The 22,180-nt window shown below is 45.2% G+C and overlaps 1 protein-coding gene across 2 annotated transcripts; it reads left to right on the top strand.

The window, feature by feature from the left end:
• Positions 1-1,269: 1,269 nt before the first annotated feature.
• CEBPE (CCAAT enhancer binding protein epsilon) lies at positions 1,270-18,167 on the top strand. 2 transcript variants are annotated; one of them, XM_083158353.1, is made up of 3 exons: positions 1,270-1,363; positions 8,409-8,957; positions 17,669-18,167. In XM_083158353.1, the coding sequence occupies exons 2-3, from the start codon at positions 8,529-8,531 to the stop codon at positions 17,981-17,983; spliced, it is 744 nt and encodes a 247-aa protein (XP_083014479.1). In that variant the 5' UTR covers positions 1,270-1,363; positions 8,409-8,528; the 3' UTR covers positions 17,984-18,167. The 2 variants fall into 2 exon arrangements, with proteins under 2 accessions (XP_083014479.1, XP_083014480.1); XM_083158354.1 differs by lacking the exon at positions 1,270-1,363 and adding an exon at positions 1,516-1,664.
• The last annotated feature ends 4,013 nt before the right edge of the window (positions 18,168-22,180 follow it).

The raw sequence follows: 22,180 nt of genomic DNA, 5'->3' as shown, positions 1-22,180 counted from the left end.
CCCGGCTCCCTACATCTCCAACCTTATCTTGCTACATACAGCACCCTCCAACTCAGCAGCCATCTATACCCGCATTTCCTCTCGCTCCTACCAGTCCTTCTCTTCCAACAGCACTGCAAACCTCTTGTGGCACCTTATACATTAATTGTATTAGTAATAACTAATCCAATGTGCGGATTACAGAATTCAATGTGCTATCTCATGCATAGTTATGCTTATTTTCTGAATCCTATATTTCTGTTTCTGCCTAGAGTTTTTAAAGCAACTTAAATTGTAAGTTTAGAAGTATTATAAATAAGCCAGTCACATAGGCCTGGTAAAATATAAAAGTACATACCTCACACCTAAGGCCTGGTTCTCCTGGGGGACTCAGGGAAGTCATCTAGCACAAGTGGCCAATGGTTACTGCACACAGAAGTGGATCCAGATTCTATAAGTATCCATGCAATTCTGATACGCGTTTCTCAGTGGTAACTGTGAAGTGGCTGCCAGAAGCAAATCTTTCAGTGATTGCCACTAAAGATGCAGTTGCACAGACACCAGTGACCATTTTCAGCGGTCATTCTATGCCTACCATAGGGCAGCTGTAATGGCCAATGGTGTGGCCAATGGTGCATCTTTGTAAACACATCAGTGGATTCGCCTGAATCTGGTGGGCATCTTAAGAGAACACCCATTGGCCGCAGCAATTTCATAAATATTCCTGCAGCTGCAAAAAATGCAGCCAGCTCTTAATCCATCCGTTAGCTTCTTCTCAATTGAACCCTCAACTCTCATTCACTTCTCACCCGTTCTTTTCTGAACACCCCCACTCTAATTTCATAAGTCCTGCACTCATATATACTTCCAGAAATATACATCTATCTTATAACATAAACTCAGTGTCTGTATGCCCACATAAAACCTATGCTTTAACATTGTAAATGATCCATGAATTGTTGCAATATTGCTCTATTACAAAATGTACAACCTTGTTTATTTCTCATTCATGCAATACATTTTTTTTACCTTTTTTGAACTGTGGCAGGTAAGGTGTTAATATCTAGTCACTGTAAGGAGCCACCATGAGGTATCCGTTAGTGGGTGCTGTGGGGACCATGTGGTGAGAGCTGATAATCTTAGAGCAGTGTCTGGATTGCACCAGCCCCATTGGGAAATCAGTTGTCTTCCTGATGAGCAGATCATGGGGGACGGAATAAGGCAGCCACAGGGAGGGGACTCATAGTAATATAGAAGATGTCCCCCCCCCAGGCTGAATTTATTCACATCAGACCTGCCATCAACCTCAGGTGTAATAGGGGTGTGAGACAGACATCCCACCCTAGGACAAGAGTGTGCGAGAGACAAGAATTCAGTAAGACAGGTAAAAAAACAGTTGCCAACTCATTCCATTTGCTTTACATTCAACGTATGCCGAGAGATAGATTCAAGTGTAGACTGTATGTGTAACCCTTTTTCACAATATACTATTACAAAATGATTTGAATGTTCATAGCAGACATGAATATCCTTGCATAAATCACTCTAAAGATTGTAACAGACCCAATGAGTATTATTATTACATGTGACCAAGGGGGAACATAATTGCTCAAGTCGTACATTGGCCAAAACTACAACAGAACATGATTTTCATTGGTGCTGGGTACTATAAGTATAGGCAATGGGTGAGTCATTACTAGATATTGTTTTATTTCATTTACATATATTAAAGTAAGCAATAAAGTATAATTAATACACTTTAATTCTATAATGTACTAAATATTGTAATCTGGCTGTATGAGAGACATGTATTGGTCAGTAAAGGATTTTAAGGCAAATCAACATACTCAGTACAGGTCAGTATCATAGTTGCCTACCCTCATGCATTTTGCTGGAGACTCCCTGAAATAGCAGCAATCTCCCTCTCTCCCTCATTAGTCTAGCAATCTTCCTCATTTCACCTAGCCCACATTACACTGTTACATTTTTGGGGGAAAAAAGGAATGAGAGACGGATACATTTACATTGAATCATCAGCACCATTTACCAGCACTATACCAAGTATAGTATCTCTTACTAACTGCTTTGGGGCTCATCTACATTTGGATATAAGTCATTTTAAAAGATTCATCTTAGATGTAGCAGTACACACCCACGCTTCTAGGTGCCATGTTCACAATCTCTTTTCATAATCTCTCCATTTATGGAACTAGACACGCTCTTTAAGTGGAGCATGACATGCACCCTCAATGGGGCTCTGTGCAAAAATCTGCTACCAACTATAATCTCCCTGAAACTAATTTTCAAAATTAGGCAAGTATGGTCAGTATGTTTTTCTAAGACAAAAAGGATAAGTAATTAGAGTAAAAGTGGCAGTAGTCAGCATAAAGGTGGTGGTACTCAGAATAAAAGTGGTGGTACTCAGCATAAAGGTGTTACTCAGCTATACTTTCCACACTGTAGACGAATCTTCTGATGCTTAGTTTAGTATTTTATTAAACAAGTTTATCAATTACTTCCTGTTTTTTTGGACTAGTTATAAGAATTTAAAATGATACGTATATATAAGCTGATGGTGCTTCGTACCACCAGAGAACACACATCAGCACTGATGCATGGAAATGTACAACTATCACCCTCTGTGTGTACTTAAAGGCACCATGTCCTGTATTATTCACTGATATAATCAGCAACAATGTTACAAATTGTCAATCATTTCCTGGGACAGAACAAGATTTAAAAAATGTGTCCATGATTTTTTTTTTTTGTCTTTAAATGTACCTGCAGGATTTATTTTAATGCATTTATCAGCAATATAAAAGAATGGTAAAGAGAAGGAAGAAGAAGGGAGTATATAGAATATATCATCTTAATTTAAGAATTCAATATTCAACAACTGCACACAAATGAATTCCTCCTTCAAGAACATTAGATGTACAGGAACATACTGTAGTTATTATTCTATTGGGGTAGCCAACTCCAGTCCTCGAGAGCTACCAACAGTTTATGTTTTGCAGGTCTCCTCACAGAATCACAAGTGAAGTAATTAGCTCCACCTGTGGATCTTTGAAAATGTTTCAGCTAGTAATGAGTGCACCTTTGCTGCCGCTAGGTTGTCTGGAAAATGTGACCTGTTGGTAGCTCTCGAGGACTGGAGTTAGCTACTACTGCTCTAGAATGTCTAAGTTAATATATATTGATTAGAAGAACATCAAGTTATAATACTGTATGCATGATTTGATGACAGCAAACACACAGGGCTAAGGAACGTATTGTTCCTCGGTCACCCAGGATGCTTTAGCCGGCAGCTAAGTGTATCTGAAAAATACTTTACAATACTAACAGCTGTGATGCTCTTCTCTACTATATTGTTCTAGTATGTCTGCATACACTATACACTGTATTATACCATATTTTGCACTTTGGCTATTATATGGAAATGGGTTTAAGACGAGCATAGACAACAAACTGACCCACATGTAGGGAAACATTACTGCAACCATGTATTTACCACTATGTGTGTGTGTGTGTGTGTGTGTGTGTGTGTGTGTCTGATTCCACTTCTGCATGCTCAAATGTAATAAGGTGATATGAGGCCTCACACCTGAGATAACATTAAATCTGTTTACTTAAATAGGATTGAAGTCCTTTCACCAAGTATGGAACACAAGATTTCTCAGCAGATGACCTAAGTAAACTTAAATATCTCATAGCACAATACTGATTTAGAACTAAAAATTCTAGACTAAAAAGAACAAACCCACAATCAGGGCCGTCTTAACATTAGGAAGGGCCCCTGGGCAACCTAGTTCACTGGACCCCCCCCCCCCCCCAAATTAGTTTTGCCCAGGAGCCCACAGTCACCTCCCCAACCCTCACCTCTCTGGCTCCGTGCGGCAGCCAGTCAGCTTCCGGCGGCCGGGGATCCGATCATCTTCGCTGGGGGATCCGGGCAGCGGGATCAGGGCAGCGGCGGTAGCTAGGAGCCTGCCCTGAAGTGGCAAAGCGCTATTAACTGGCGGGGCGGGAAGCGCTGTTGCATTTGAAAAGACTGGCCAGACGCTGATTGGCTGAATTCAGCCAATCAGCGTTCGGCCAGTCTTTTCAAATGCAGCAGCGCTTCCCGCCCCACCGGCAAATAGCGCTAATGGGAAAGATGGTGGCCGGGTGGCGGGGATCCGACCATCCTCGCTGGGGAAGGGGATCAGGGCGGCGGTGGCGGTAGCTAGGAGCCCGAAACGGCGAAGCACTATTTGTCGGCGGGGGCGGGAAGCGCTGTTGAATTTGAAAAGACTGGCCGGATGCTGATTGGCTGAATTCAGCCAATCAGCATTCAGCCAGTCATTTTAAATGCAGCAGCGCTTCTCGCCCCCCCTGCCGGCAAATAGCGCTTCGCCGCTTCGGGCTCCTAGCTACCGCCACCGATGCCCTGATCCCCCTGCCGGATCACCCAGTGAGGGTGATCAGAACCCCGGCACACGGACCCCCGAAATTAAATTCACTGCTAGCTAGGAGGTGAAGCGCTATTTGCCGGCGGGGTGGGAAGCGCTGTTGCCTTTTCAAAGACTGGCCGGATGCTGATTTTCTGAATTCAGCCAATCAGCGTCCGGCCAGTCTATTCAAATGCAACAGCGCTTCCCGCCCCGCCGGCAAATAGAGCTTCGCCGAATCAGGCTTCTAGCTACCGCCACCGCCCTGATCCCCCTGCCCGGATCCCCCAGCGAGGGTGAGCGGATTCCCGGACCCCGGCCACCCTCTTTCCCATTGGGCTGGGCCGGGGGCCCCTAGGTCCTAGGGCCCCCGGGCAACTGCCCATCGTGCCCAATGGGAAAGACGGCCCTGCCCACAATGAAAAACTAGACATAACTGAATACCTCACACAAAATATACTAGAAGCCCGGTTAAGTTGTGTAATTATTGATTTCACCTCCTACCATAACTAGGTGTACCCGGGGCCAGGGTAAGGCCACTAGGAGCACCTGGGCCACTACTCCATTCACTCTGCCCAGAGGCAGGGCCATCTTTTCATATGGGCTTAATGGGCACTTGCCCAGGGGTCTCAGGTGTATAAGGAGATATCCAACTTCAAAGCAGCAGTCCACATCCGACCTATTAATTGCACTTCCCAGTCATATTTCTCAGGTTCTCTCTGACTTAGAGTTTTTCTGAGTGTATATTCCAAAAGTTGGGACTCCCTCCTTTCTGCTTACACTAGCGGCTTGTCTCTATAATGACCAGAACCAGAGATATCAGCCTTCGAGCAGCCGGTCCCTGCTCCAGCTCCAAACGTCTGGTGTACAGTCTTATATTTTTGTCAATGGATTGCTCTGGCTCCTGATCTCTGATTCCCAAGTCCCCAGCACCTCCTAAAAGTTGGGACTCTAGGTTTTTATACTATTGAAGGCTAAGAAATTTATTTCCAGATAATGGAGATATCTGCAGTCAAACGAGCTGCCCTTCCACCGGAAAATGATGAATATTAAGCCCACTCCATTATCCAACCCTCCCCTGCGTATAAAACACCCCCTACCTCCCTGGAAGTCATTTACAAGGGACCCTTCATTCAGCTCAGTGGCCCCTTCCACACGTTAGTGTTCTCCCTCCCACCACCTGTGCAGTAAAGGATTAATTAGCAGAAGTTACTGCTCCAGGTCCTACATGTTGAGTGGAAAATAGAGCACCCCCTGCCACCCATGGGACATCAAAACTGCTGCTGATAGCACCCCACATGCCTAGGAGGGGAGAATGGGTAAGGGCCCCAGTGCATTGCTTTGCCCAGGGGCCCAAACTGATGTTAAGAGGGCCCTGCCTAGAGGAGGGGTCACGGTGTGCAGGCTCCAATTGGGCTCCTCCTCTTGGAAGTGCAGTAGACTCTAGTATTGTGCCAGAGTCTTCTGCACATGCACAGGTCTCCGGGAGCATGGCGCCACCCTCACATTCTGGAGGACACTTCCATTGCACATGCACAAATCACCAGAAAATGCCCACGCCCATTTCCCCAGTGATTTTTGCGCTGCCCTGCCGTCCGTTGGACCTACAGTATACCCAGAGGCCCGAATGCACCGCACAGTTTGCACCCATTATAGATACACCAGTGACTCCGCCTATAATTCCACACTGGGTGTACCAAAAGCAGTAGCAGCTGGTACTCAACGATCTGACGTGAATCATAGTCTCATCAAGTCTATGGAAAAGTGTGTACAGACTGTATTTTAACAAATGTCAGTTAGTACATTGGTTGGAGGTTTATCACTCTCCATTTTATCATTTTTCAAGCTGGCCCTATGGGTAGTATATTGCCACAGCTAAATGAAAACCCCCTTTAGACTTTGGACATTGGTCAAGACGCAGCAAGTGCCAAGCCTCTGAAAATGCAGTTTTTGGAGGTTTGCACGCACACCACATATGCACCAAGTCTGCAATGCAATACATCCCAGAGCTTGGATGCAGTGCACAATGCTATCTCTAGATTGCCGTTGCCCAATAGAAGCATGTGAGCTTCTATCACTCCACCACTAAAACCCAGAAGTCCTATCATCGCAAAGGACAACTCTTAACACAAGAGCCCTCCTATGCTAAATCTCCTAGATGCCGGTATACATGCAGCGAGTGGCGGGAGGCATCCTGTCCAATGAGATAATACATAAATAATCTGAAATAAAGTAAATTGACATTGGTTGTTATTGTGCAAATCTTGTGCAATGTTAATAAGATGTACAATCTAATGGGGAAGTATACTGAGAAGATAACAGAAAAGGCAGCAGAATAGTGTGTATTGCACAGCTATAATGGTATCTATCACAACACACTGAAAGCTGAACCTTGAAGCTGCCTTGACAATACAGAATGATGTTTCTTACTGTGATAGCAGTTGACATCAGGGCCATTCCAGGTCATGTATCTGACATACTGTCACATTCCACATGATAATACCCTTTTTCCATCCTAAATTCCCAACCCAGATAATTGAAAAGGTTTCAAGCCATGTCAAAGCCTTGTCACTGCTGTTTCATACCCTGTTCACACCGCATTCTGGACCCAGGTAATTGGTGGGTCTTCCCTACTGGTTATTTTTCAGAAACTCTTTTACACCAAGCTGCAACCTGGGTTGCCTGGTTATTGCGGCTGTGTGAAAGGGGTATCATACCCCTTTTACACCTAAATACAGGGGTCACCTCCAAGCCAGGAATGCGGCTCACCCTACTGTATGCAGTGTTGTAGCTGGGTTACAAAGTCCTGTAACCCAGCTACTTCACCGACCAACCAGGGTAGCTAGTTGCTTTGGATTCCTGGCTCACTGGACCCCAGTTAACCCTTTTAGACTGCGCAGCGCCCCATGTTATCCCGACAATAACCTGTGCTTTTGCAGAGCAATGTAAAAGGGGTACTATTCAGCTTAACTCCTTGTATTATGAAAACCTAAGAGAAGGAACGTCTTGACAGTCCCAGGCCGTTTTCGTCCAGCTCAACTCTAACTCGACAGCCAGAATTGAATGTTCCAGTTGTCGAGTGTCGGAAAGTGGGCGTGTCAGCAAAAACAGCCACAGATTGTTGAAAGAATGGAGGTTAATTCAACAATCCGCAACCGTTTCCGTCAAAACAGATCTAAATTGTTTTAAAGTCGGATCTGTTTTGTCAGAATCTGCCTTCAATGCTGTCATAAACAGCAGCATTGAATAGGCAGAGGCTCCCCTGTCAGAAAGAGAGGTCATGCAAAAAAATATTTTTGTGCAGCCCTGGCAAAAAACACAAATATAATCCAGTTATACAATTTTTCTAGAATCAATAACTTTCAACACCAAGTAGCCCTATATCTTGGGAGAAAGAAATAGACCATTGTGCAAATATTGTAGTTCACAGTGACCAATTTAATGGTAGTTACAGTATTTACACTCACATGGAGCTGTATTTTTGATAGCATATATAGGGTCTTTACAACCAAAACGTGGTCCACAGGGATCCTGGAAAAATTTTGTTGTCAGTTTTTCATTTTCTAATGCAGATTTGAAGTGAAAAATGTGCTGGTTCAGTCAGTGACTGCACTGCTCTTTTCAGAAATAAATCCACTCCTATAAATAGAAATAGAGGTCGGCATTGAATACCCACCATTGCCATAGCAGATTTATTTTTTATAGTGTCATATATGGGACATTTCATTGAATGGCCCTTCATTGTACTGAAACCTAGCAATAAATGTTATTATATTCAGTCATTTTGAAAACATTGCTACATCAGATGGTGCTTAATTTGCCAAAGGGGAAAGCTAACCACAATGTAACCAGATAACCAGAGGAGAGCAGGATACCCTGTGATTACTATATTGTGGGTTGGGGGGAAACAACAACTGTTTTGATGGCGCAGTGTCAGGCATATGCACTATATACATGTGTAGTAATGAGATCTTGTGTCTAACTTTACTTTTCCCACAGCTATTGTGTTCTGTCAATATAAAGAAGACATTGGGTTGACACCAAATTAAGGACATTTGTTAAAAAGAGGGGTGAGCTGAAGAGGGAGAAAAACACCTGGAAGAAGTTACAGGGAAGAGAATGTCTCAAAACAGTTATTATGAGTTGGAGAAACGGATCCAAAGTTCAGGCTATCCTTCTCGCTTGGGTGGACCGCATGCAGAGCTTGTTGGGGGTAATCTCTGTGACCCCGAGACTTCCATGGATTTGTCTACATACATCGAATCAGGAGAGGAAATTCTGTCTGATCTCTTTACTCTTAAACAGGAACGTCTAAAAGGAAGTTATCCATACATGCCCACAGATGGGTTATCTCCTTCAACTATGTATGGCTACGCACACAACATGCTCCCAGAGCGTAGACTGGGATATGAATCTGGGGGAGTGATAGTCAAGGAGGAGACACGTGGATCACACAGGACTGTGTACCAGGCCACACAGTGTGCACAGACAGCAATACACCTTCCTCCTCAGATGGAGGGGGTACACTCTGCACTACGTGCACTAAAGGTGAGAATGCTACCGCTTTCAATCGGCAGCCTTTACCTATAGATTCTTTGACTCTTACCATTATGTCCTCACATTAAACACCTTTATACAGCGTACAGTTGCCATACACCTCTATACAACAGAGTACTATGTGATACCAGGTACTATGCACCTTTTTTTACAGCTTAGAGTATGAAAACAATTACTGTTAGTGGTGCAAGTAGAAAAAATGTCTTAGTGGTACTGTGCCGCGCGCTGAAGACACACAGTAAAAAATGGGCGTGGTTGGCCGTGTCATGGGCGTGGTCATATGACATGAGGGGTAGTGGCTACATGACAAAACTTTAAAACACAATGACATTTCTGTTTGGGCTTGTGCACATATATGCCCCCACAGTGCCAGATATCATTTACCCCCACAGTGCCACACATATATGCCCCCACAGTGCTAAGTATGCCCCCACAGTGCCACACATATGCCCCCACAGTGCCAAGTATGCCCACAGTGCCCCCACAGTGCTAGGTATGCCCCCAGTGCCGCACATAAATGCCCCACAGTGTCACACATATGCCCCTAGTGCCAGATATGCCCCCACAGTGCTAGATATGCCCCTAGTGCCAAGTATGCCCCCACAGTGGCATGCCTCCAGTGCCACACATATGCCCCCATAGTGCTAAGTATGCCCCATAGTGCCAAGTATGCCCCTACAGTGCCAGGTATGCCCCCACAGTGTGAAGTATGCCCCCAATGCCAGATATGCCCCCAATGCCAGATATGCCGCCACAATGCCACACATATGCCCCCAACAGTGCTAGTTATGCCCCCAGTGCCAGATATGCCCCATAATGCCACACATATGCCCCCACAGTGATAGTTATGCCCCCACAATGCCTCACATATGCCCCCCACAGTGCTAGTTATGCCCCCAGTGCCAGATATGCCCCCACAATGCCACACATGCCCCCACAGCGCCAGAAGCCAGCAGCAGCACAAGTAACTCACCCTTCTGACATCTTCTCTCCTCTCCTCCCCCGCTGCTGCTGCTTCTTCTTCTGTCCGGTGACAGGGGACAGGGGAGCGCATCGCGCGTCTCTCCTTCCCCGACTTCACTGTGTCCGTGCCACCAGCCAATCATACCTTGCGGGCTGGCTCCTGATTGGCTGCCGGCCCGCGAGCTATGATTGGCTGAGAGCCCAGTCACAGTGACACAGGGAGGGGAAGGAGAAATGTGCGATGCGCTCCCCTCCCCTCGGCAAGGAATCAGCTGTGGCGGGGCGGCGGAGGCCATGCCCCCCGCCACTTAGATATGCACGCATGCACATTAAACACTTTGGAGGGCATTTGTTATGGCGGTACGGGGTACCGGCATAGTATGTTTTATCGGTACGCTGTACCACCCCGTACCGCCATACTTACAGCCCTGATTACTGTACTCCTCTATACAACGTAGAGTGTGATACCAGGTTCTACTTATCTTCACACAGTGTACAGTGTGATACCAGGTACTATACTGTATAAAGTGTACAGTATGATACACCTTTATACAGTGCAGAGTGTGATATTAGGTACTATACACCTTTATATAGAATACAGTGTGATACAGGTACTATGCACCTTTACAGTGGCAAACGCAGGATTTTCCGAAGGGGGTTTCCAGAGGGGCGGAGCAAAGCACGGAGATGGACACTTAGGTGAACCAGTATATGCCGGGTCAGTTAAAGTATTATAGATAGACCAAATGTATATTAATAATAATAATAATAAAAAATATATATATATATATATGCAGCGTGTGTAGCCGGCACTCCCAAACTTGAGGTCCAACACGATACTGACCCGGTGCCTTCTACTATGGGCCCGCAGGTCCAGGTACAGGATGCAGAAAAGAAGCGGCACTCTCGGATTTGCAAAAAACGTGAAACGTGCTATTTATTGTCCAACATGTTTCGGGCAAGTGCTGCCCGTTTTCAGGGATCAACAATATTAACAAAGTGACATGCATAAATAGTGCAACCAGTGAGAAAACCCTCCCCCTGCGCCGTACGGTTGCCCACCCCTCATACCCGCATCTTCCGTTAGTCAGTCATGTTCCGCTTCCCCTTAGCCGGTGATGTCCCGCCCGGCGCCATTCAGGAGGCCGTCGCTCTGCCCAGCTCCAGGCGCTCCCAGTGACGTCATCAGGCGTCTCACTGCGCCGCGGTTCAGCTGGAAAACCAGACCTCGTTCTGGAATCAGCGGGGGGGGGGGGGGGGGGGGGGGTTGCCATGGCGCCTGGGGAAATACAAAGCAACAAACATTAAAAACTTTATACGTGCAAGAAATCAATTGACAAACATTTAAGAGGCTGTTACCAGCCAAGTAAGAGGCACAATATGAGTGCCATACCGTGATAAAATAATCGCTGCATAAAAAAGCAGTGATCATTAAAACAGTGAAAACATATAAATGACAAAATACAATCTGCAGATTTTTAATTGTATTTTGTCATTTATATGTTTTCACTGTTTTAATGATCACTGCTTTTTTATGCAGCGATTATTTTATCACGTTATGGCACTCATATTGTGCCTCTTACTTGGCTGGTAACAGCCTCTTAAATGTTTGTCAATTGATTTCTTGCACGTATAAAGTTTTTAATGTTTGTTGCTTTGTATTTCCCCAGGCGCCATGGCAACCCCCTCCGCTGATTCCAGAACGAGGTCTGGTTTTCCAGCTGAACCGCGGCGCAGTGAGACGCCTGATGACATCACTGGGAGCGCCTGGAGCTGGGCCTGAATGGCGCCGGGCGGGACATCATCGGCTAAGGGGAAGCGGAACATGACTGACTAACGGAAGATGCAGGTATGAGGGGTGGGCAACCGTACAGCGCAGGGGGAGGGTTTTCTCACTGGTTGCACTATTTATGCATGTCACTTTGTTAATATTGTTGATCCCTGAGGACGGGCAGCACTTGCCCGAAACATGTCGGACAATAAATAGCACGTTTCACGTTTTTTGCAAATCCGAGAGTGACGATTCTTTTCTGCATCCTATATATATATATATATATATATACACACACAAACACACACACACACATATATATACAGCAGTGTAGACCCCTGGGCAAAGCAATGTATTGGGGCCCCTACCAATCCTCCAGCGGTAGGGGTGGGGGAAGCTTTGATGTCCCGCGGGTGGTAGGGGTATTATATTAACCGCTCAGCATGTATCAGTCATTTCCACTAATTACCCTTTACTTCACAGATGGTGGGAGAAGGGGGCATTGGGCTGAATGAAGGGGTCCCAATACATAACTTCCAGGGTTGTACAGGATGTTTAAAATGCAGAGGAGGGTTGTATAGTGGAGTGGGCTTATTATTCATAATTTTCTGGTGGGAGGACAGCTTGCTTGAATGCAGATATCTCTCCCGAAAATAGATTTCTTAGATTTTAATGGTTTTTAAAACTAGAGAATCCCACCTACCAAAAGGTACTGGGGACTAGGGGATCAGAGTTTAGCAGGCAGAGCAATTTGCCAATGAGTATATAAAACTACATACCAGGTGTGTGGAGCTGGAGCAGTAACCAGCTGCTGGAAGGCTGATATCTCTGGTTCTGGGAAAAGTAAAGACAAGCTTCTAGAGTCCCTCAAAGGGGGAGAGTCCCAGCTTTTGGAATATATCTTCAGAAAAACTCTAAGTCAGACAGAACCTGAAATATCTGACTGGGAAGAGCAATTAACAGGCTTGGATGGGGACCACTATTTTGAAGTCAGATGTCTCCGGTTCCCAAGGGCCGATTTTTAAAATTCTTGTACCCCTGGAAAAAGGGGACCCTCAGCTTTCAGCCTAGGGTCCTTAGACTCCTGGGGGGGGTTTCTGGGTACTCAGAAACCACCCCCCCTGCGTGCGCTACTGCTTTATGCAATATCCGCACACCACTATTACCACACATTCTTATATCCACACATCTTTATATCTGCCACCCCTATTTCCACATATCCTTCTATCTGTCACCTATATATATATATATATATATATATATATATATATATATATATATATATGCACATTATAATAATATTTGAATATACTTATATATGCACATAATTATATCATCATATCCCTATATCCGCACATCCTTATATCTGCTTATTCTTACATCTTTATATACTTATACTATGGCAATTCTTATATCCTCACACCCCTGTATCCGCACATCCTACTATCTGCACATACTTACTGTATATCTGCACACCCCTATACCTGATTCCGATTGATAGGTTGAATGTGTCTAGGTCGACAGGCAATAAGTCAACATGGTCAAAAGGTTACATAGGAGTAGATGTATGGAGAAGTGAGCGCAGCGCAGCGCTGCTGGAGAATCCTGCTGTGGTCCCTCCTACATACATTCAGGTGATACTTAATATTTGCGGCTAAATCCCCAAAGACACCCATTTTGGGGGATTTAGCCGCAAATATTGAATGATAAATGGGCCCCAAAAGATTTTCAACCTGGGAATTTTCTTCAGTGTGAAAGGGTCAACCCAGATCTTAAGAAGGGGGTGACCCTTTCACATCACAGAAAAACCTGGGTTTTTCAACAAATTCCTGGGATGTAATGCTTTTACCCCGGTAATTTGCTTCTGGAGTGATTGGGGTCAGACCGCACCTGGCAAAATGACCGGGCACTCAAAAATGCTGTGTAATAGTAACTCTTAGATCCCTCTCCTCCTCAGTAGTTTCCAATATAGGGCCAGATTCAGTACCGCACGTGTAGCAAGTGGCTTAACACCACTTACCGGGCAAATGTACGCCCCCCCCCCCCCCCCCCGTCGCCCCGTCGCCCCTCGGAAGCATGTGAATGGATGCGTAGATGAAACATTCATTTGCATGCGAACGTACAGGGGGGAAATCAATGATTTTTCCCTGTTCGCAAATTAAACTAATCATGTGCCAGCCCCCTGTCCGCCCACTGCCCGCCCCGCTCTAACCGAATGCCTCAGTGGCCCAGGACATGCATATGTTCGTCTAGGCGCATGTGCAAAGGCACGCCATCGATCCTTACAGAAAGTGCCATTAATACTATATTTTTTACATTACGATTTTTGAGACCCAAGTGCATGAATTAGCATTTTTTGGCATTAAACTGTAGTTGCCATACTCTTGACCATTCCTCTAGTCTACCTAGATCACCAACCATTTGGTGTCTACACTGTTTCATACCTATGTGCCGGGTTTAAAGTGAGGGGGAACAGGGTGGAACTGAGTTCCACTACCTCTAATGGTAGGCGGAACTGAGTTCCACTTCTACCTCAGGCCTGAACAGTAATTTCAACAGAAAAGACTGTCCCAGTGGCTTTTTCTGACATGGTGTATGTGATGTCATGCCATCACTGCGGCTGAAGTTAAGAAGGGCCACTAAGAGGAGCAGGCTCTGTGCTTGTCGAAGACAGGGTGAGAGGGGGCTGGAGGGACAGAGAGGTGGGGAAGCTGCTGGCGGGACACAGGGCATGGAGCTGCTGTAGGACATGGACAGTGATCTGCTTGAGTGACAGACAGATGTGTAAAGGCTACACAACAGTGGAAATTATGTGTATAAAAGGCACTACAGTTGTAATTTAATATTAATCAATAGCACTACATACGGTGTAATGTGAATATGATTGTGCTACTTTGTGGTGTAATTAGTTATTATTGTGTAATCACACCCCTTCCTTGTGGGACCATTATCCCTTTATGGGAGGTAGGGCACAAATTCCCTGGAACTGGTCTAGGCTCTGCCTTATGAGGAGGGAGGTGGCCTGGTGTTAGGGGAATGGAGTTCCACCACCTCTCCAGGACCACTTTAAGCCCTGCCTATGTGTCATCTGAAAACAGGCCTACTTTCCATCAGTACCATTTGCAATGACAGTAGTAAAGATATTATAAAGTACAGATCCCTGGGGTACTCCACTGGTACCATGACCCTCCTGTGACTGCACTCCATTTACTACTGTACAACTTTGTTTTCCATCCGGCAACCAAGATCTTATCCACTCAACCATCTTAGAATCCAATCCCAAGTTCTTGAGTTTATTTCGCAGTCTGCGATGCGGGACAGTGTCAAAAAGCCTTACTAAAGTCTAGGTAGACATGCACTTGGTTCACATTGACAAAAGTTCAACACAATCAATAGGTCGCCATGGCAATGGTCAACACATTAGAAGTTTGACATGAGTTTTCGTGATATTTTTCATCCAAATGATTTGTTCATAGGTTACGATCCACGTGAACTACAATTTGAAATGGTAAAGTGTGCCGAGTGAAGCAAGGCCCCATGTCCAAAGCTTAGCCACAGGAAAAATGTTGACTATTTCCATGTCGACCTATTGCTTCTGTCAACCTATTGTATGACAACCTTATTATTGTGGTAGTGGTCAACCTAAATTCAGTATAATAAGCCACCCCCCCCCCCTTATATCAGCATATGCTTATATACACCCACCCTAATATCTACACACCCACATACTTGCACTTCCTTGTATCCACACACCCATACACACCTATATCTGCATGTCCTTATATACGTCCTTCCTTATATCAGCACACCCCTATATCCACTGTCCTAATACCCATTCATATAAATATCCAAACATTCCTATATTTTGCAGTTAATAAATTGCAGTAAATAAATCACCATAGTTGCTTTGAATATGGATCATTACAGCCAAGGCCGGTTATTTCCTAGGGGCTGTTGCCACCCTATGGGCTGCACAGGATGCAGCCTAGAGAAGTTAGTGTGCATGCGCACCACTGTTGTCAGGGATTTTTTTCCCTTTTCCCCTGACACTGAGGCTAGCGCACGCATGTGCACTATTTTTGATGCTGCGCCGCGGCAGAATGGACGGAGTGAGCTGCAGGGCCGGGCAGTGAGGCCCCTCTGAAGCAAACAGGAAGGAGCCGCCACTGATAACAGGGCAAAATAGAGGATAAATGCAAATTTCACAGCTTTGTTAGTAGTTTTATGAACTCCAGGTTGTACACTAACTACTATTATATAGGACGCAGATCGTTTTGAATATGATCTTAAGTTTATCATTTAAATCTTTTATATATCATAATATTATAGCAGTGTCAACATAAATATATTTACATTCGTATAAATTATTATTTCAAAATGTAGATGTACAGTAAATGAAGGTGTATGCTATACAAGTAGGGCTGTATTAACTCAATATAGGTAAATTGGTCACTAGACAGTCACCGAACAACTTTACATATTATTTTTGTTGTTGTTTGGTTTTCTCCAACCAGTTACTCCTCTCAGTAAAATTTGGGGTGCCCATAAGTCTGAATGTTTGGGAGCAATGCCTAAGTAGTTATAATGTTGTATCTCTGGCACTTCAGACAAAAATAATCTTCTATTACTTTATGTACACTGGCTCATTAGAGTTTGTGGGGTATATTTACTAAAGTGCAGGTTTCATAGTAGGGGACTTGTTGCCCTTAGCAATCAATGGGGGAAATATACTAAGATGTGTATTCTACTTCACATGTGATGTTGCTATGGGCAACCAATCATATCCTGCCTACTATCTTTTAGAGGGTGCTAAATAAATAAGAATTAGCTTCTGATTGGTTGCCCACAGCAACATCACATGTGAAGTAGAATACACATCTAAGTAAATTTCCCCCAATATCTTCTAAAATGTGCTAGATAAATGCTAAGTACCATCTGATTGGTTGCTATGGGCAAAATCTTCACCTTTATAAAACCCACACTTTATTAAATATACCCCTGCGTGTCTACGAAGGCCAATTATGTATTACTCACGCATGCAAACAGAAGTATTTCCCAATAGCCACTTAAGCTATTGTATGGGGGATACACACTAGGCAATATTGTTAACATTATCACTCATAAAGGGGCTTCTGAGCGATATTGTTCACAGTGAGGACACTCAATATCGTTAACGATGTGAGCTCCCGCGCCTTGTTAATGATGAGTGATATCTACTGAACTTGCAGGTCAATTTGGCAATACAGCCAAACGACCCGCATGTTCAGTGGGTCCCATTGACATCACTGAATGGTATCGGTGACCAAAACCGGTCAGTGTGTGCGGGCAATATCGTATACCCACTGATAGAGTAAACAATGTCAGCCTCGGCCGCAGTACTGTAGTGTGTGTGGGGCTTTAAACATACTGATGGCAACATATTACTTACTAAGTACATATAAAAGCAATTTTTTTTTATATATTTGTTTTTGAACCTAATATTTTCGTTTGTTTCTTTAAAATCTCAGTGCCAATATAGTGCAGGACTAGGTGGGATGTGGTGAATAATACTGTTTACATGCGTAAGGTAGAATGACTAAAGACTTCTAAATATAAAAAGAGTATATATCACAACTGCAACCAACCGCATTCCAGCTATGATTCTCTATTGCTTCCTAAGAAAGATAGACAGGAGCTGATTGGTTGCGGAATGGGCAGCATTACCACTTTTCAGTTTTAGGAATGTTAGTAGATCTTCCATATCTTTCACTAAACATCATCTCTCATCAATCCACAGTCTTCCTGTGACTTCTTTCTTTCCCTAAGGGGGGAGATGTTTCAAACCTTAAAGTGAACAACCCCTTAATAGCTATCTTTTATCTGCCACAGTCTATACAATGTTACCTAGCAACCTGATTGGTTGCTATGGACAACTTCTCCATTTATCCTTTGTATAAACATATTAATCTTTGCAACACTTACTTTCCAGGGCTCTATCTCTGGGATGCTGCCTGCCCCTCCATTGAAAGAGTCAAGCCATAAAGGTAAGAAGTCGCTGAGTAAAGACAGCCTGGAGTACCGCCTACGCCGTGAGAGAAATAACATTGCGGTGCGGAAGAGCCGTGATAAAGCAAAACGGAGAAATATGGAAACTCATCAGCGTGCAGTGGAATTTATGGCAGAGAATGAGAAGTTACGCAGTCGCATACAACAGCTGAATCAGGAGCTGGAAGCTTTAAGAGGGGTTTTCAGGCAAATCCCAGAAGCTGCTGCTTTGGCCAAGGGATCTGGAGGATGCAGCTGAAACTTTTTGAAACCGCAAATGGTCCAAAGTAATGACTGATAAGCTGCCAAAAAATATCATTTCTGTGGGGGAAATATATTCAGATATGCATGAATAACAGATCGCCATGTATAAGCACATGTAATTACAAGTCCTACTCTCTGACTAAATCATGTCACACCACTGACACATGCTTCTTTTAAAAATAAATTTGTCAGTCCACTAAAAGGTTCATGTGTTGTGTGATACCAGGCCACGATGAGATAGATGCACGTAGTACTGGTTGGGTCATCTAATTTATTATTTATACATTTTCAGTTTCCTATATAGCGCAGCAGATTCCGTTACAGTTTCTTATATAGCGCAGCAGATCCCATTGCGCTTTACAATAGTAGACAGTGATAAGACAAACTGGGTAACAACAGACAGACTTGGAGGTTAGAGGGCCCTGCTGCAAGCTTACAATCTATAGGGATATAGGAGGGAAACACAAGGACAGGCATCAGTAATAGCATAGCAGTCCCACCAAGTTACACATCCAGAAGGGAAGCTATATAATACATAAGTGCCTCAGAGGGTTATGCATGTAGAATTTAAATATGATAGGCTTGCCTGAAGAGGTGAGTTTTCAGGGAATGCTTGAAAGTTTGGAGGCTGGTAGTCTTATTGTGTAAGAGCATTCCATAGGGTGGGAACATCCCAGTGAAAGTCCTGTAATAGTGAATGGGAGCCAGTGATCCGTGCAGAAGAGAGACGCAGATCTTGTGCAGAGCAGAGAGAGCGAGATGGAAGATATTTTGTGATAAGTAAAGAGATATATGCTGGTGCAGTATGGTTAATAGCTTTATATGCTAGCAGAAGTGTTTTATAGGAGATGGTAAATAAATGGGGGGCTCTATTACACTTTATGGTAGTTAATGCTTCTATTTATTACCTCTCTGCCCATCCTTTTTCCCTTTAGTAGTTTGTGGTTTCATAATAATGTTCATATTTGTGATGAACAACTCAATGGTTTGGATAATACACATATATATAGCTTGGCATATCTATATATACACAAGGAAGCCGGCACAAGAAGAAGTGAAACAACTATATTACTGAGCCTGTCTCTGCTCTTCTCTATTTTTTTACATTGATCGCAGTGCGGTTTTATTTGTCACCAGCGCTGTCACCTGTCTATATTATACACAATGTAATCCATTTTCGGTACTTGTTTCCTAGCACGGCCACAAATCTTGGCCATTGGGGGTAATTTTAGTGGCCTGCGACGCGACCGACGCGATGCCCCCGATTTTTCCATTGAAATGCATTGAAAACAGTGAAAAATCGGGTCGGTCGCGTCGTGTGCGCCTAAAAATGCTTAAATGGTCCACCCGCGATGGCCGCGATTTCCCCATAGGGAACAATGTTAAATGCCTCAATTTACCCGCGATTACCCCGATTTCCCATAGGAAACAATGTTAAATGGGTCAATTTACCCAAATCATCATAGGGAAGAATGGTAAATGGGCCAGAAAGCCCAAAAAACCCCCCTGACCAGTGAAATGTCCCCCCAAAAGTAGTTCACGCCACCCCGCGATGAACGTGAACCCGAAGCGTGGCGAGCGCAGCGAGTCCGCGAGGGGCGGCGGTACGTGTCCTCCGACCTTTTCATACCCCCACTATCCACTAGGGCGTGGAGTTGAGAATAGAATAGTGTGGCGAGCGCAGCGAGCCCCGCGAGGGGACGCGGATACCTTCACAGGTAAACGCGTCCCTTCGTGGGCTTCACAGGTATCCGCGTCCCCTCGCGGGGCTCGCTGCGCTCGCCACGCTTCGGGCTCGGTGGCTCGCTGCGCTCGCCACACTATTCTATTCTCAACTCCACGCCCTAGTGGATAGTAGGGGTATGAAAAGGTCGGAGGACGCGTACCGCCGCCCCTCGCGGGCTCGCTGCGCTCGCCACGCTTCGGGTTCACGTTGATCACGTGGTGGCGTAAACTACTTTTGGGGGGACATTTCAATGTTCAGGGGTGTTTTTGGCCCATTTACCATTGTTCCTATGATAATTTGGGTAAATTGAGCCATTTCACATTGTTTCCTATGGGAAATCGTGGTCATCGCGGGTAAATTGAGGCATTTAACATTGTTCTCTATGGGGAAATCGCGGGCATCGCGTCTGGCCCATCGCACCTGATTTTTTTGCGCATGCGATGCCCGCGATGGCCCCGATTTTACCCCCGATGACCGCAATTATGATCGTTGTGGCCGTGCTAGGAAACAATTACCCCATTTTCTTCTGTTTTCTTTTTATCACATTTCCCGTCCCCTCTTAACCGTCTTTTGTTTCCCCCCTTTGTCATGACCTTTCCTAGTTTACTGTCTCTCTCCCCATTGTCTATTCTTCTGTGAGAGTCTGAGAGGGATGTTCCTATTACAACACATGCTTGCAGATAACTGTGACCACAGAGTTAGCCCATCATGATGTGGAAAGGAGATGGGGGGGGGGGGGGGGGGGAATATGCGCAGGGTGGGGAGAGGCAGATGTGACAGGCAAAGGAGGGTAGAGGACTGTATGATTATGTGATCAGTTTGTTTAAGAAAAGTTTCATAATAAATATTCCGTAGGTTTAAGCAAATCTGATATTCAAGTTTTAATCAGCAGGAGTTTAAAGACTTACATGTTGTTAGAGCCAGATTAAAGAGCCCACTAACCTCACCAGCTCTTATGCAGCAGCAGCAGAAGATGACACTGGCAGCTAGAATGTAAGCAGGATAGCATAGACTAGAGCATTACCAGGAGAGGTAGGCAAAGGTGAGGACAGCACATGACTCTGTGATCTGAGCTTTTCTCTCCCCCTGGGCCCTGATGAGAGCCCCCCTCCCCTAAACAGCAGCAGGGTAGATTTATCTGTCTGGGGTCTGGGCGGACCCTATGTAAACTGTGCTCTATTAAGAGCATTCAGGACTGGGAAAAATCCTCCTGAGTCCTGTGCTAAGGTGTCATAGGCAAAGGCGATCAATAGAGCTGTCACCACATCATGCAGTGTAAAGGCCCCCATACACTAGGGCGACTTGTCCTAAGGACAAGTCAGCCCCGATTTACCCTGAGCTTCCCCGGCAGCTCCCCGGGGGAGCTTGATAACATTTGGCACTTGATGTGCCATATTTTACATGTGATAAATCGGTTGCGATTTATCACATGAAAAATCCGGGGAGCTGAAGGCGGGGGGGGGGGGGGGGGGGGGAGGGGGGGAGCGGTAGGATGGGAGTGGGGACCGGCCGGGGGAGTGACAGGAGCAGGCTGGGGGCGGGGTCCAGTCCTGGGTACCTGTAGGTGCAGGCTGTAATCTGTATTGTGCACTGGGAGAGCCTCAGCCTCTTCAGATGTAGCGGCGCTGCGGCAGGCAGGGTCAGGAGCGGGGACCGCAGATGCAGAGAGACCGGGTGCGCGGCGCGAGAATAGAAAGAAATCCCATTCAAAGGACTGGGCGGCCGCTGATTGGCTGAGAACTCCGGATGTCAGCTGCCCGCCCCCATACATGATTTCATACGGACAAGTGTCCGTGTGGTCTAGGGTGGCGGGCGCTGGTGGAGCGTGCGGCCCTGCATTCGATGTTCGGCGACCATCGAATGCAGGGGCTGCTCCCAAGATGGAGGAGGCGTATCCCCGTCCACTTTCATGCGGACCGCCACATATCCGCGTATGGACGGAGGTGGCGATCCGTATGGAAGGCGGGGATTCGCCTGCACGGTCCTGGCCGCATATTTATGATCTGGCCGCACCGATCAGAATAAGGGCCTTGATCCGATGTACACAGGACCGCGCATCGGATCAGATCGGATGTCATACACTACGCAATTTGCCCAGTTTCACCCGATTTCTCGGCCCAATCCTCCAGAATCAGGTGAAATTGGGGCCAAATCGCGTAGTGTATGGGGGCCTTAAGGGACAGAGCAGAGCTGTTGCACATACTAATTACCCAAAAGGAAATGTGAAAACTGCTGTATATGTATACAAATCAAAATCTGATACACCATAGAGGAAAACTCATGCACAGCAATAAGAATGGAGACTGTTTCAAAGAGTATATTTCATATACAATTTATTTTATACATAAAAATACTTTATATATAATATATTAGGCGGCCACCTATGAATGAAAAATACAGAATAATAATAAACAAATAATATATGTGTACACTTTAAGAGCAATATTTATAAAACATATAGAATAT

This window comes from Crinia signifera, chromosome 1 (assembly GCF_055691185.1).
Source record: "Crinia signifera chromosome 1, ASM5569118v1, whole genome shotgun sequence".
NCBI lineage: Eukaryota > Metazoa > Chordata > Amphibia > Anura > Myobatrachidae > Crinia > Crinia signifera.
The sequence above is the reverse complement of the archived record's forward strand: the minus strand, read 5'-3'. Positions and strand labels throughout refer to the sequence as shown.

Coding starts and splice junctions, on each gene's coding strand:
- CEBPE (XM_083158353.1), top strand. CDS start 8,529: ATGTCTCAAAACAGTTATTATGAGTTGGAGAAACGGATCCAAAGTTCA. Junction 8,958..17,668: donor CTGCACTACGTGCACTAAAG/GTGAGAATGCTA, acceptor CTTACTTTCCAG/GGCTCTATCTCTGGGATGCT.